Raw genomic sequence first — 14941 nt, forward strand, 5'->3', positions numbered from 1 at the left:
ATTTTTTCATGCGACTTATCTCTCTAGTTTACAGGTTTAGCATGAGGGTCTCGTGACGAGTGTTTACCTTATATGGAACGATTGAACTTTGTTCCGTTCTATTACGACGCAGGCGCAGAGAAGTAAACATTACATCATCTCATCAACTGTTCATACCAAAACAAATCGATCGGTTGAGCCGAGCGGTGTCTTTAAGGGCGTCAGATTTTGTACAAAAAAAAAAAGGGAGTATGTCAGAGGAAGAAGCCGAAGGTTCCATACAGGTGGAAGATACATCCGAAAAAGAAAATATCGAACCTCCATTAAAGAAAGCAAAATTAAGGGACGACAGAAAAAGCGATCGGCTAGTTAAATTGGAGGCTCGTTTAAACGACATCCTCAGCTGTACCGTTTGCCTTGATTTGCCCACCAAATCAGTTTTCCAGGTAGGAATAAAATTACTTAAATCAAGGGATGAAATCTCAAGCTGTTTGTCTTAATGGAAACTATTGTGAACTTGAAATAATCTGGTCTTTCTGGATTCAAAAATATAATTATTTTCGGTGATGTCAATTCTGGTTGCATCGTTTAGTACCTACGTTGCCAGCCCGCTTTGTTATTGTCTTCCATCCGATAACTATCTGGTAACGCTACACCCAGTTGTAGGTTTTGTATGTTTGTATTGTGAAGAAGGTCTCTATTTTTTCTTTATTCTGCACAGCTCCATAAGGTTAATTTTATATCTAAAGGTCAAATTTATTGCGATCCTCGCCGAATCACGTTACGAGTTTAATTTGCACTACGCAACAACCGTACTATTACTAGAATTGTTGGTTTTTGTAAAGTATTCTGTGCCGATCGCGTCCGTCAGGAAGTTTATTTTGTTAGCTCTTCGTCTCGATTTTTTTTCCGTTTTGTGGTTGATTTATTTAATATGAGAATACATTGACTCTGAAGAAGTCGATGTTGTACGTAGCTACGCTTCATCAAGATTTTGTGATATAATTATACTTAAATATTTATGTAAATAATCGATTTCACGAGGCGTGGAAAATTTAATTCCTTCGATAATTTCTTTTATCAGACCAGATAGAGTATTAATCTCATGGCCTCTCAGGATTCCCAACAAACTTTACATCTTTACCAGAAAGGAATTCTCTCCTGTCGTGCAAACATTTTAATCAGTCTGCAATGATGTCAATTGAAAAATGTTGTTTCCATGTTAATTTGGAATACATGTACCTGTTGGCGAAAACTTATCGTTTACTTCAAATGCGGCGAGAAAAATCAATTTATTCTGACAATCCTTTTTTTCCGATTTTACAAGTAATTGTGTGTTGGTGTAATTTGGCGGTCATCCCTGAAACTATCAATTATGTTAAATATTTTAATTACTAGTAAGGATAAATGACACATAGGGTTAAAAGATGGGGAGGGTAAAAAATGCACCATCAGAAAATGCCACACTTCAAATTACAGAGTGGCTCTCACTAGCTTTAATGATACTATAATTGAAAAATAAATTTTCTTATGAAAGGTGCCCAAAATACAACCTGTTCAGGTTACACTAACTAAAGTTTCATTTTTGATACAGTGCCGAAATGGTCACCTGATGTGTGCCTCATGCTTTACACATCTCTTGGCTGATAGCCGATTGAAAAACGAGCAGTCAACATGTCCAAATTGTCGAACGGAAATCAATCGCAATATCTGTTCTCGTAACTTAGCAGTTGAGAAAGCTATCTCAGAACTTCCTGCAGAATGCCCATACTGTAATCATGAACTGCCGCGGAGCTATTTGAAAAACCACGAGGAGAAGGAATGTTTAAACAGGTAAGTGAACTTTGTATTTGTATCAGTATCATTTCTTCTTCAATATGTCAAAATGTCTCTTTGTGTTGAATTATTGCTTTACTCTTGTTGATTTCTTCATCTTTTGCAGCCTTAAATATTTTATGAGTTGATAATATATTTGGTGAAATAAAGTAGTGAAAACAATACTTTGTTTGCTTTGATCTCTTATTGTGTGTGGGCATGTTGGTTGAAAGGGATGCAAGTGTTAAGCACCAATATTTAAATTCCAAGAAAAGCTTCTCTTCCATTTGCTTGGTATTTCCCTCCCCATCAAGCTAACATTCTACAAAGAATATGTGTTGTGGAACATATCATTCTTAATTTCAATTTTATCACTTTCAAAGAAGCGAATTTGGTGCGTTAGTAGTATAAATGGTTATCTTGATATCATACCATAAAGAAATGTAAGAATCTGTTGTTATGGAATATTTGTTACAATATTGTACATTAGAGAGAATTAATTTTTTATGGTAATTCATTTAAACATCAAGCAAGTTGTAGATTTGAGGTGCGCACTATAACTAGAAACTTATATAGTTGATAGTGTATTTAATACTTAAGCGTGTATAAATATTGATTCAATGTTAATGACAGGTTAACAATATTTAGTTGAAAGTGTGAAATAAAGTGGTTGAAATGATGACTCAGTGTTTTAAATTTAACAGGACGTGCTTTATTCATTCATCAAGACCATAATGTCAATGCGGGAAATGTTTTATCCAAACTTATTTGGTTACTTTGTTTCATTTGCAATTCCAAAGTGGAATTAGATGAGAATAAAGCAAGTTGATCTAGGTGTATTCAACTTGCATTGTGATGCATGTGCACAACAAATTGCAAATATTTTAAAGAACCACAAAATGACCACCAAGATTTGAAATACAAGGGTAAAGTTTTTTTTCTCGTAATACAGTCAGTTCTGATGTGTATTGCCATTGTTCAACTGCACACTGCTTTACTTCAAATGGGCAAGCAAGAAAGTGGACCACTATCATTAGACCTTATGAAGCATTATGCTCTGCCTGGATTGGTCAGTTTTTAACAGCTGTGGTTGATGTGTTTGATCAATGTTATGTACCCTCAGAGGCTCTCTGTGTTGTGGTTCTCTTGTTTGGCTCTACAAGAACGCTAGACACCGCCCACTTTAGGATGAAGTCAAGGTTGTACTCATTGAACAAGATAGTTATTGTTACACAGGCAGGGATAAGCAAGTAATTCACATGAATATTCACCTTTACATCATTAGTAAGGACACTGGGATTAAAATTTTAACAAATACCCATAATCAAGAAATAAAACAAGAGAGCTTGATAGCAGCAGACTTCAGACACTTTCTCAAAATGCACCAATCACAGCTGTAAAACATAACACCAATCATAGCAGAACTCAGAGCTTCAGAAGGTGACACTTATCCATTAGACCCCATTGCCAAGAGTATTACTGTGAATACTTGATAGCTAGCTCCCAGGGCTCTTTGGTGACAACAAAAATCCAGCAAATTACACAAATTATCCTTGGCATGGTGTCCTTTGTTTTGGTACAAGTTGTTAGCTGCATTGCGATTCAACTGGCACTGGTTACTTTGAATTCAGGATGACTTTTATCATCCAAATTCATCATGATCTGTCACATGGCTTATGCACTGGATAGAGATTGGCATGGAAAGCAATCAGAGCCAGAAGAATGGCTGAGCAGAAGAAAAGTTTTGACAAAATAAAGTACTCCATGGGCTTGGATATTATTCAACTATATATAAGTGTTTTGATGGGCCAGAGAGCCCACAATAGATGGTGGGAGACAAAGATGAAGCTAACAATGGTTGCTTTGTGAGCATAATGAAGGACCTCAAAAGAATGCTAAGCTTTCTCTATATTTAAAAACCTACCACTTTGATACCAAACACTTTTCTTTGAAAAAATAAATTAACCCCATCAATGATAGAACATTGGCTCATCAATTGGACAGTCAGGCTACCACTGGTCAATGACAAACTGACTGTGGAAAGACTATCAACTGACCTAGTCACGGACTGTTGGTGATTACACTGAGTGGTGTGTCAATCAAAGGCTTCCCAATCTATGCATGCCTATCAACAACCTTTTAACCCTTTAACTTGCATAATTATGTAACTTGTTTAACAGGACTAATGAAAACAAACAATTAGTACCCATGGAATTTTGGCTAGGGAACTTTGGTCTTTCTCAGGGTTTCAACGCCTGAATCATGAAGAAAGATGTTCTTGACTAATGCAAGGTGGAAAACTTCACACTAATGACCATTTTGTATACATGAATATGATGGGTTATTAAGTTTGACTGAATAGCAATATAATCTTAAAATCTGTGTTGTGCCTCTGAAATTAGCAGTGTCATTAGTAAAGTTTTCAGACCCTAAAATCAGCACATGATGTGACTCTCAAAGGTTCAGGAAGTGAAGTGTCATGAAAATCCTGTTTTCTGGCCAACATATTAATATTTTATGCATTTGTGTTGACGTGTTCGTGAGTAAAGATGTAATGTATAAAATAAACAATGATAATATGAAGTACACACTTTTACATAGATGGTGTCTAAATTGTGTATTAGTCATTGTAAGCCTGTAAAGTTGCTCCATGTATACATGTTGTTTAAGTGTAAAATAATGTGTTTCTGGTGTAACGCAATATGTAAACTTATTGAAAGTATATTTTTAAGTAGGTTCCCCTGGGGACCTATTAATTTCTAAGGCTTGAAGGCAGAGGGCTGATGGAGGTGGGGGCATTTTTGTGTGGGGTGGGGCAGGTAGTTTACTAATACTCATCGCTAGAAGTGTCCATGATGAGAGTGACTTATTTCCCTCTTCTGTGTAGCAGTCAAACTGAGTGCCAAGTGCACCATTTTATTTTTCTTTTGGGGCAGGGCCTTGGAGACCTACCTATAACTGGAACACCTCCAAGCCTAAGTGAATATCAGCACTAAACTTTGTTTGGTAGAGGGGAGGAAGGAGGGAAGGGGCCCTTTAGAGAGGGGGGTTGTTCAGAGCTTTGAAACTCTGGAGGAGTTACAGCAAATATTTACGCCATAGTGCTATGTTTCATTGATTGGTAATTCCCAGTATGTTTACATCAGTACCTGGAGAGGAACTGGTGCACAGGTCACAGTGGCTAAGATAGCAGTTTCAATACAACTTTCCTCCCAGTGCTTATATTTTAATGTGTTGGTTTGATAACACAATAAATCAACACAATAAGTCAACAAATGTAATTTTCCTGGTTACATGCAATGATCATAGCTGAAGGTTTGGTTACCACAAGATATTTTTCAGTTGAGGTGAAAATAACTGTTGGGAAATGGGATTTAGAACATGAAATGATTTTCAGTAGAATTATTCTTGGCTCAGTATCTAAGTGGGAATAATAAGATAACTTAAGTTCACCATTGTCAAACTTTAAGGAATGTTTTATCACTAATAAAGCTCCAGTCCCAAACTACTTGAATATGAATGGGCATACAAATCACAATTTGGACACATTGGCTGCAGAATTTATTTTGAGGCAAAAATGCACATCCTTAGTTGTGTTAAGCTGAACTAGTCTGTTGCAGGCATGCAGTCTGTAAAAGGAGCGAAATAGTGAAAATGTGCAGAAGGTTTGTAATGAGATGGGTGACGAATCCAACCCAAACCTCCCTGGTTTTATATAATGTCCTCTGCTTAAATCATGCTATTTACTATCACGCTTTATGGTACTAACTGAATGCCTGAAACAAGCTAAACTGACAGTCTTCAAGCAACATTTTTAGGCAAACACTCCTTGGGTTAAAACAAAGAAATAAGAGTTTGAGTCATTTTTTGACCAGTCACAGTGAATGTGCCATATTCCGAACATTTCCCTATTCAGTTCCAATAGATTCAATTCTAAAATCTTTGAATTTTGTAAATATGTAGATTCAAACCTCAAGTCAGTTTAGGAGCACACTCAGACATGATTAGCCATTAGCGGTTGTGATTTGTATGAAAATGATGTGAACTCTTATTTTCTGTGTCCAATTATTCATGATGGTCATAGAACAGTTTAAAGGCCCAATTGAGAGTTGCCATGTGGTGGTGAATTGAAATTAAATGACCTCAAAAGACAGACTGTATGGAATGTGATTCAAATATAACTAAGGAGACTTAATCATAACTTTTGAATGTTTTTACATTGACTTTCTTTTGCTTTCTCTTGGCAGGTGGGAAATCTTCCTTCAGCGACATGCTTCATACTAATGTTTATATTATTGTGTCTTTCAGCAATTCTCTTATTTAAGGCAATCTGTTAGATGCTTAAATCTCCAAAGTAACAAAACAGGATATTTTGCATTTCAGCTTTGATTAGTGTCTTATGTTTTTTCAGGCCTGTGTGTTGCAAGTTTAAAAGGATAGGTTGCCTGTGGGAGGGTCCATTTCACAAGCTCAGGGATCATGAGGATAAGTGTGATCACCCCAGCATGACTGGACTGCAGCTGATGGAGTCATTAGAGGTCATAGATAGGAATCATAAAGATGAGCAGGATCTCTTCCAAAACATCCTCAACTTGCTGTCCTTTGAAAAGATTGCTATAAATGGTTAATATTGTTGTTCCTTTGATATCAGTGTATGGATTGTTTTAATTTGTTTTCACTGTTTGATTGACAATATCAACAACTTTTTGTTTCCATTATTAGGTATCAAATGTTAGTTTCTTTTCTTCCTCTTTCATTAATCAACCTGTTGTAGTTGATCAAGTTCTTATTGTAGTGACTATAATTATATTGAAATGCTTTTGGTTTTTTTTTGTTGTTGTTTTGATTCATATTGATTTCTTTACTGATTGTGTTGACTATTGGCCATTTTTTCAGGCTTGGTTTGTATCATTCCATGGTGAGACCAACATTTTTCACGGTTACTTAACTAACACTTTGACCCCTGGAACATACTAAGAGACATGTTGCTCAGACAAAGAACTTCATGTGTACTGCATGAAAACTAAGGAGCTGTGACTCATGTTATCACTGTGATCATTGCCAAAAGTCAAAGCAGTTTGAATTTGTGGGAGGTGTGGTGGGGATTAAATTCTGTTGTTGCCACAAAATTGCTTTGCTCAACTTCATATGGCCAAGGTTGTCCTTGTGTCATTTCAAAGCAGCTTAATTGTCACCTAGTGTGTCCTGGCCCTAAATGAAGTACATGTATCAACTGTAAAATAACAAGTAGTTATAGATAATCTGTAGTTTTTATTTACAGCCTGGGATGGGCAATATGGTACAGTAAAGGTTGCCACAGTTGTGGGTTATTGTTGTTTACATTGTCAAACAAACAATCCAACACCAAATTTGATTTTGTCAGGATGAATGTTAATGCATAATGTGAACAAATCAAACAATAAGTTGTTTGAACCCAAAGTCATAGGACTTCTCAACCCGGAAGAAGTAGCTCTGACAGCTAAAACAGTCTTTCTTTGTTGTGAGCTGTCCTTGTATACTTTTCTGTGTTAGTTACATTGGCAACTTTTTTGCATCATACTGCAAGCAACTGCATTTACAGGTATCATAGGGTATTGAACACAGCACTTTTTTTTAAGCACTGCATGCATTCCTACTAACCAATACAGGTTAACCATCTTCCTAACATCTGTAGACTTGCAGCTCAAGCCATACCGTTCAGATGACTTTATCCCACAGCTCTGTTATGAAAGCAGTAGATTCAATGCTTTGGGTCAACAGTGGGTGGTGAAGGCAAGTGTGGTTGGAAATGAGAAAAGCATACAGCGGGTCTTGACCTATCAACTTGTACAGAAAGGCAAAGTCAACGTCAATGTCAAATTCTTAATGTTACGAAGCCCATTCAGTGACTTGCTTATCAAACCTGAAGTTCATCAACACGAATTCACAAGTGATTTGCAAGAAAGCAGTCATCATGATCTTGTACTTTTGGATCCAACAGAGTGCAACAGAATGCTGGATGCAAATACAATCAAGTTGAGAATGATTATCTTTCAAATCCCGAGCTCAGAAAATTAGAAATAATTTTGCTAAGAAAAAGATACAGTGTACATAGATTTATTTAGCATCTGTTACTTACTTTTTCAATGCACTGTAACCAGTGTTCAAGAGTGATGCTTAATATGTTAATTTGCTATTTATCTTTTGAGTACAATTTGCATTTCCGTAGACTTATTTGCACCATTTTAATTCTGTTGACCAGTATATTATTTCCCAACAGATATGAGAGGTTTTGAAAAATCATATCAATTATTAAAAAGATGGTCTTTTTACTGTAATTAATTGTACCTCAAAGCAATATTTGTTCACTGTTTAAGCAGCCGGTTTGCTTAGGTTAAATGTCAGTACTGTTGACCAGTTGTCTATCTCTCATTGGCAACAAAGATTAGTTGGAACAAATAGTATCCTTTTGCTGCAAATTTGTTCTCCACTGTTATCTTTCTACAAACTACTACGATGATCTGGCAAATTAATTTATGACTTTGGATGTAAAATTAATATACTTTAAAGACGAAAGACTTCTTTTCTGCTGGAAAATATATTTCCAGATTTCATCTTAACTGTCTCTCTGGTTGAGTTTGGTGAACCAGTGTCCACAATGTTGTTAAATGGTACAATTTAAGATTCTAGACTGAATGACAGAGACCACAATTGTGGTAAACAATTGTAACCATAACTTGAAAAACTACTGAACTGTGATCGACAAAAATTTTAACAAAGATTAACATAAGTTACTAAATAATAAAGAGTGAGTTTTGGCAAAAAATAAAATGTATTTACATGCAAGCAATGAAAGGTTATATTGCTTATTGATTTGTTAATTTGAGGGTTTACCCACTGCATCATTCTACATTTTTGACTCCACATTAAGTTAGTGTCTACTTTTGGCTGGCTCAAAATTCCCATCACGTTCCTTTGAATTTACCAGAAAATAAATGTTTATCTGCAAGCAAAATTTTTCCTTGTTTTTGGACAATTTTCATTGCCCTGCAAAGTGCAGTGTGTGTATGATACTATGGCAAAAGTGTTAAGGTATGTTTATGAATTTTTGAAGGGCTAACACTCGGAAAGTAAGCTTTGAAACTCTTTACCGTGGCAGATTTACGCCATGAACCAACTTGATAAAATCAAAATTTCCTTCAGTTGTTTGTTTGTTTGTAAAGATGTGTACATTTTGTACAGGTGGGAGAACAGTAGGACACGCAGTCTCCTACCAGGTTCCCCCACTTAACCAAACCCACCCATCCCCCATCCCCCCAGAGAAGGACATCCATCACACAGTAATCTCGTGCGGGGGAAATTAACATCTCCTACCCTCAACCCTGCAGGAGACGGAACCTCTATTTATTAGTCCTTATCCGAGAAGACTAGAATATCTAACCATTTCTTGATGTTATAGAAAGGTAGCATATTCTTCTCACTTGTTTTAAGACCTCGAGTGTTGGTCCGGCCGGGGCTCGAACCCTCAACCTCCCACACAACAGTCCAGCGCTCTATCCATTGAGCTAACTGGGAGGCAGTTATACTCCCCTTATAACACAGCAACCAGTCAGAGGTACTTTAGAAACTTACCAATTTGGTTTAGTTTCCTTCCCTCCTACCCAATCAGTTGTTTCTGGTAAGGGGCAACTGTCAACACTTGTCAGTGAAGCTTTCTAGATTGGAAACACCATCAACTCAAAAATGTGGAAATTTTCTAGAACTTCAAGCTTTTGATATGGATGGTTATCAATTTCACCATCCCTCACATTTCTATGTTTTTGAGGTTAATTATAGGTGGTCTGCACATTATGTCATTGCCGCCATGTTAGTGGACGTAAACAATAGATATCTCATTAGCTTCTTTTGTTCATCCACCAGCATTTGTTACTTTCACCATTGTTACCTGTCTCTAGAGATTGGTTGCAAACCACCTATAAAAACTCTGCAATGAGCACCAAATAAACTTTAACACAATGCATGATTGCAGTGCCTTTTCCTCCAAGAAGTAAACATGCACTCTAGATTTTGTTTTCTTCAGTTTTCAATGTGTTAAAACACTGACAGTTTTCACTCATTCATGCAACACTGCTCATTTGACTAAAAAGTTTTTGTTTCTGAATGATGTTTTACATTTCTGTGGTCATTTTTTAAGAAAAGTTATATTTTTCTCCCAAGTGTGACCCATTCTGTGTAAATAACTCACAAAATTATGCTAGTGATAGATTTGTAGTGACTTGAGGTGAGCATGTTTTTTTGTTGGATGCTCAGTAACCTCTATCACTTCCCTTAATTATTTCTATTCAGTCTTCAGTAGTTGCTGAAAATGAGAGCATGACCACATGGACACGTGTTAAGTTGATTGATTTTGAGTGTATGACATCTGTAGCTTTTCTTGTGGTCATTCAAACTGGAAAAACAAAAAAGTAGAAGTAGCCAAAGAAATCATGAACTAGAGTTAGAATTTGCTATTATTCTATTTATTTTTGGTTAAGAATCCACAAACACTGTGTAACAATAGCTTTTAAGTAAACCATGTCTTAATTCTTTAGATTCAATATACACTCTGATCCACCCAAATAACTGCTACCAGTATCAAACAACAAACATATGAAATACATATATATGAACTGCGGTTATGAAATGTATATGTGCACGATCCTTCGCAGTAAAGCACTATTTAAGCAAAAGTGAAAATCAGACCTGAAAAAAATTCAGGCCTGTACGGGATTCGAACCACTGACCTCTGTGATACTAGTGCAGCACTCTACCAATTGAGCTAACAAGCCAACTGGGAGCAGGCCATCAAATTAATTCGACATAAACCCGTAAGATGATAAATCAAACAACAAACATATGAAATACATATATATGAACTGCGGTTATGAAACGTATATGTGCACGATCCTTCGCAGTAAAGCACTATTTAAGCAATAGTGAAAATCAGACCTGAAAAAAATTCAGGCCTGTACGGGATTCGAACCACTGACTGCGAAGGATGATGCACATATACGTTTCATAACCGCAGTTCATATATATGTATTTCATATGTTTGTTGTTTGATTTATCATCTTACGGGTTTATGTTGAATATTAATTTGATGGCCTGCTCCCAGTTGGCTTGTTAGCTCAATTGGTAGAGCGCTGCACTAGTATCGCAGAGGTCAGTGGTTCGAATCCCGTACAAGCCTGAATTTTTTTCAGGTCTGATTTTCACTATTGCTTAAATAGTGCTTTACTGCAAAGGATCGTGCACATATATGCTACCAGTATTTTGTTTTAGGAAGAGTGTTGAGGTACTGATCACAGAGGAATTACACTATACTGGAGTTGCTGAGGTCTTGCTTTGAATAAAATTTGCTAAAAATTAAGTACATAATTTTTATAGGCTCTCTAATTCATTCATAGTGATAACTAGTGTCAGTTGACAAGGAGTAGTCCCTCTTTCTCATCATGGTCTGTTCAGCCAGCAAACAAACTTTGATGTTGTGCAAAACATGTCAGAATTTGAAAGAACAGAACAACAAAAGTTGATATCCTTACTCGTGCTATGTCCTTTTCTTTTGATCTGAAAATGAGGAAACGTGTCTCTCCTGTCCTCCATTGAAGCTTCCTTCTCACGGGCTTAAAATCCTCAGCTTTATTGTCTGGGTTTTTTTTTTGGTCAAATCATGGTTCTATTTGATAAAACCATGCATTAAAAGGAGATTTCCTCCAGCCAATATGTAATGAAACCAGTCAACACCAGGCAAACCAAGAAAACTGATGGACTCAACTGCACTTGCTAATCCATAAGCAAGAGCTCCAGCAGTTGCATAGAAGTTTGAACTCATGAATGTCACAAAAATTATTCCCAACACAGCCAGAGTGCTAACTATCTTTGTCAACATCTCTTCCACTGGATTGTGGACAAACGAAATGACAAGACCAATGACAGAACTCATCAGATGAAACTTGGCATTGGCAGGTTTGTGGTGATAAAAACAAAATCCTGCTCCAATAAAAGGAATACCTACAAAGGAGGAAACAAAGTTGTATGAGAATTTGCTTAGAACTTCTGATTTATATTTACAAATATAGTCTGCAGGCTCAAGTTAGTAAATCCTCCATAAATAGCATTTTGTATTTTGTAACATTATATAAGCTAGAGTGCTGCATAAAACTACTGGATCTTTTCTGTGTATGTCACAAATGTCAACTCTGAGCAACATCAGCATGGAAACATTATCCAAATGAGTGTTACCTTTTGTTTTACTGAATTTAAGATTATACTTTTCCTCTTCCTCTCCCCTATTCATCTACTTTTTGTATTTGTGATTTTTCAAATTACCAGTAATCAATCACATCAAAGAACTTTAACCTTAACACTGAAAATTGATGTGGACATTTTTCTTACCTATCTTTTGTTTTTTTGTTTTGCAGAGTAAGTTATTTATTGTTTTCTGAGTTTTTGTTCAAGCCAGTTTGGAACCTTCAAAAGTTCTGCAGTTTGTATTTTAACCAAATGTTGTGGTTACTTTTACAAAAATTTTATCTAATACATAAATTATTTTCTACCAAGTCTGGACTCTAGTCCCTTTTTTCATTACTGGACTATTTACACCTCATCCAAAATGAGCAGATAGTAAGGTCTACATATCAGCAAATTTGGCCCTGAAAAACTTGCACTGCACTGTTTTTCACTATTTATAAATAAAGTGGATCACTTTTGGCCCTCATTTCAGATTCTGTCTATTTTGAAGTATGGATAGTGGATTGTATCTTTCCTTTTCCAGTCTCCCTTAGTCAGTGTTCTTTCAACTTCATTCCTCAAATGCTTGAGGAAAAGACAAAGAAACCTTTCCCAATAAACCCTGGTGGCTAAACAATAGGTTTGGTAAGATGTGAGGAAATACCTCCCAGTAAATCTTTGTTGCAGTACTATCAGGTCAAGATTTAAACTGATGTGGATCCTGGCCTGTTTCAGGTTATCTGCTAGTGCAGATAGGTAAATAGGAAATGTGCAGTGCTTGTTCCTACAGACTGAAAGCCTGTCAAAAGAAATGTGCACCAGAATTTGATCAAAAGTACTTTCACATCAAAAGCAGCAACCAAAGGGCATTTGATGCTTTTCATACATAAACCCCCCTTACTTAAATTTCCCTTCCCTCCCTGTGACTTCATCTCTCCCTACCCCATCTACATGTAAAAAACTGGTCCAGAAACTAATCAATTCAATGATTCCTCATATAACACCTCAAATGGTAAATTAAGAATAAAAGAATAAAAAATGAGGGACCATTTGTTTTATTACTAAAAATTAGACAAGAGCTCCACAAAGGATAGCCGTCCACATCATTTATATATGTCGGGAGGCTTTGAAGAACGGGGCATAACACAATAGACGCTATTGTTATTCAGTAACATGTAAATGATGTGGCCGGGTATTCTGAAGTTTAGCCGTGTTTTGTGGGAGAGTGCACAAGGATACTTAATTGTTGAGTTGTGTTACTCATGCAGAAATCCTACCTAAAACTGCAGCAATCCATGCGAACAGTTCATGCAATCGAATCACTTTAGATTGAAAGTTCGGGAAGACGACACCAAACCTAAGAACTCCAAGAGAGGCAGCTATTGCAACACAAACCATACCCAAAGCCGCACAACCAGACATCTCGCGGACATTCAAGGCTGTATACAGTGAACAAGCAGCCAGAATCAAGTCTGAAAAAGCTGTTGATGTAGCTCTTGTACTCATTATCTGCTCAAGGTTTTTTGAGACGGTAGAACATCACGAAAGGCACGTTTCTTCTGGGAACTATTCTAGAAAGATTCTCGCAAAACTATTCTCTCTTACTGGATTCGCCTGCGATACACAACAAGTATGGTCAGAAAACATCAACGTGAGATCGTGGAAACTGCATTCATTTTAGCGGTCCCTCCAGCGGGGTGACCACTCAACACCGGTTCCACAGAATTAGGGTTGCTTAAGAAAACGATACAAATCCCCTTTTTATGCCATAATTGACCACGTTATGTTAAAAAAACTAGCTCAAAAATATTACACTCGAACCTGTAATCGAGCCGCACCGTATTTAGCGGTCGGTTGCCAAAGTCTCGAATTGTGTAATCGCTATCATTTTCATCACCGTAAGCAGTCACCTCTTCTCAGTGGTCACGGTCACCCTTTACTGGAACCCAATGGCCTTTTTTGTTTTATCTTCCACCAGTGTCGAAAGCACGCGAACAAAATTAAAAATAGCCTTTCACGTGATTTTTTAGTCTCCCACAATCAAAATAAAAAGTATTTTTTAAGAGATTCTATACATTAAGTGATCAATTATGGCAGAAAGTGGCGTTGTGTGTTGTTTTCTTATAATAGCCCCAGTCTCAGGAACCTAGGTGGTCAACCTGTATGAAGCGGTCACCTCGCCTTTCCCCAAGGTGACCACTTAACACAGGTTCAACTGTACTAACGTTGATTCTGGTAGAGGAAAATTAATTTTTTTTTAATTATAGTAGTTCCACTTTAAGTGACCATTCAAAGCAGGTGGAATACAATAGAAAAGGCTGGTGAGACTCAGTGAAGGGACTCAGTAAAGAAGTGAAAATTACAGTTATTAAGGGAAAGGAACAACTGTAGTCATGTTAGTAGTGTCATTTTGAGACGTTTTAAAAGTGGCTTGAAATGTAGTGATGCTTGGGATTCATTCTTTATTCATGACAGGCATTTGCATGTGTCAGAATTCGTAAACAGCCTTCACCAAAATTTACTCTTTCTTTTCATCCTCTGTTTATCTATGTTAATGCTCAAGTCTGTACCAACCCTCACTTGAAAGTGACACTTTTTTGACATCCTTAGACTTGGCACTCAATCCTTGACTTCAGGATTACATTACAAATAAAGAATGATAAAATTAATGAAACTCTCTTCATGGTTTGAAGGTATCATCTAGGTTATAGCTGTGTGAGGGGGAATGGAGACATTTAGAGACAGCACCAGCAACAGCTGTTAAGAAGTCTACAAGCTTGCAACATGGTTGCAATGAACAGGTGAATGATTGTGGAAATGAGCATGTTGCTTAACCATCTAAAAGCTTTGTGAAAAGTAATTCTGTGATGTGATGAGACTTGGATTTTTTTTTCTTAGG

The 14941-nt window shown here is 36.7% G+C and overlaps 2 protein-coding genes across 2 annotated transcripts; one reads left to right on the forward strand and one right to left on the reverse strand.

Annotated features, from left to right (window-relative positions):
• The first annotated feature begins 118 nt into the window (after positions 1-118).
• LOC111335024 (zinc finger TRAF-type-containing protein 1) lies at positions 119-8788 on the forward strand. The gene is made up of 4 exons (XM_022940857.2): positions 119-425; positions 1574-1812; positions 6206-6417; positions 7469-8788. Exons 1-4 carry the CDS (start codon positions 231-233, stop codon positions 7849-7851), a joined length of 1029 nt encoding a protein of 342 aa, XP_022796592.1. The 5' UTR covers positions 119-230; the 3' UTR covers positions 7852-8788.
• Positions 8789-10270: 1482 nt separating this feature from the next.
• On the reverse strand, positions 10271-14056 carry LOC111335025 (uncharacterized). Its single transcript, XM_022940858.2, has 2 exons — positions 13320-14056; positions 10271-11823 (listed from the first exon to the last, which is right to left on the reverse strand). Exons 1-2 carry the CDS (start codon positions 13546-13548, stop codon positions 11489-11491), a joined length of 564 nt encoding a protein of 187 aa, XP_022796593.1. The 5' UTR covers positions 13549-14056; the 3' UTR covers positions 10271-11488.
• Positions 14057-14941: the final 885 nt, after the last annotated feature.

The sequence above is a fragment of the Stylophora pistillata genome, chromosome 3 (assembly GCF_964205215.1).
Source record: "Stylophora pistillata chromosome 3, jaStyPist1.2, whole genome shotgun sequence".
NCBI lineage: Eukaryota > Metazoa > Cnidaria > Anthozoa > Scleractinia > Pocilloporidae > Stylophora > Stylophora pistillata.

Coding starts and splice junctions, on each gene's coding strand:
- LOC111335024 (XM_022940857.2), top strand. CDS start 231: ATGTCAGAGGAAGAAGCCGAAGGTTCCATACAGGTGGAAGATACATCC. Junction 426..1,573: donor CCACCAAATCAGTTTTCCAG/GTAGGAATAAAA, acceptor TTTTTGATACAG/TGCCGAAATGGTCACCTGAT. Junction 6,418..7,468: donor TGAAAAGATTGCTATAAATG/GTTAATATTGTT, acceptor TAACATCTGTAG/ACTTGCAGCTCAAGCCATAC.
- LOC111335025 (XM_022940858.2), bottom strand. CDS start 13,548: ATGAGTACAAGAGCTACATCAACAGCTTTTTCAGACTTGATTCTGGCT. Junction 11,824..13,319: donor ATGGATTGCTGCAGTTTTAG/GTAGGATTTCTG, acceptor CCTCCTTTGTAG/GTATTCCTTTTATTGGAGCA.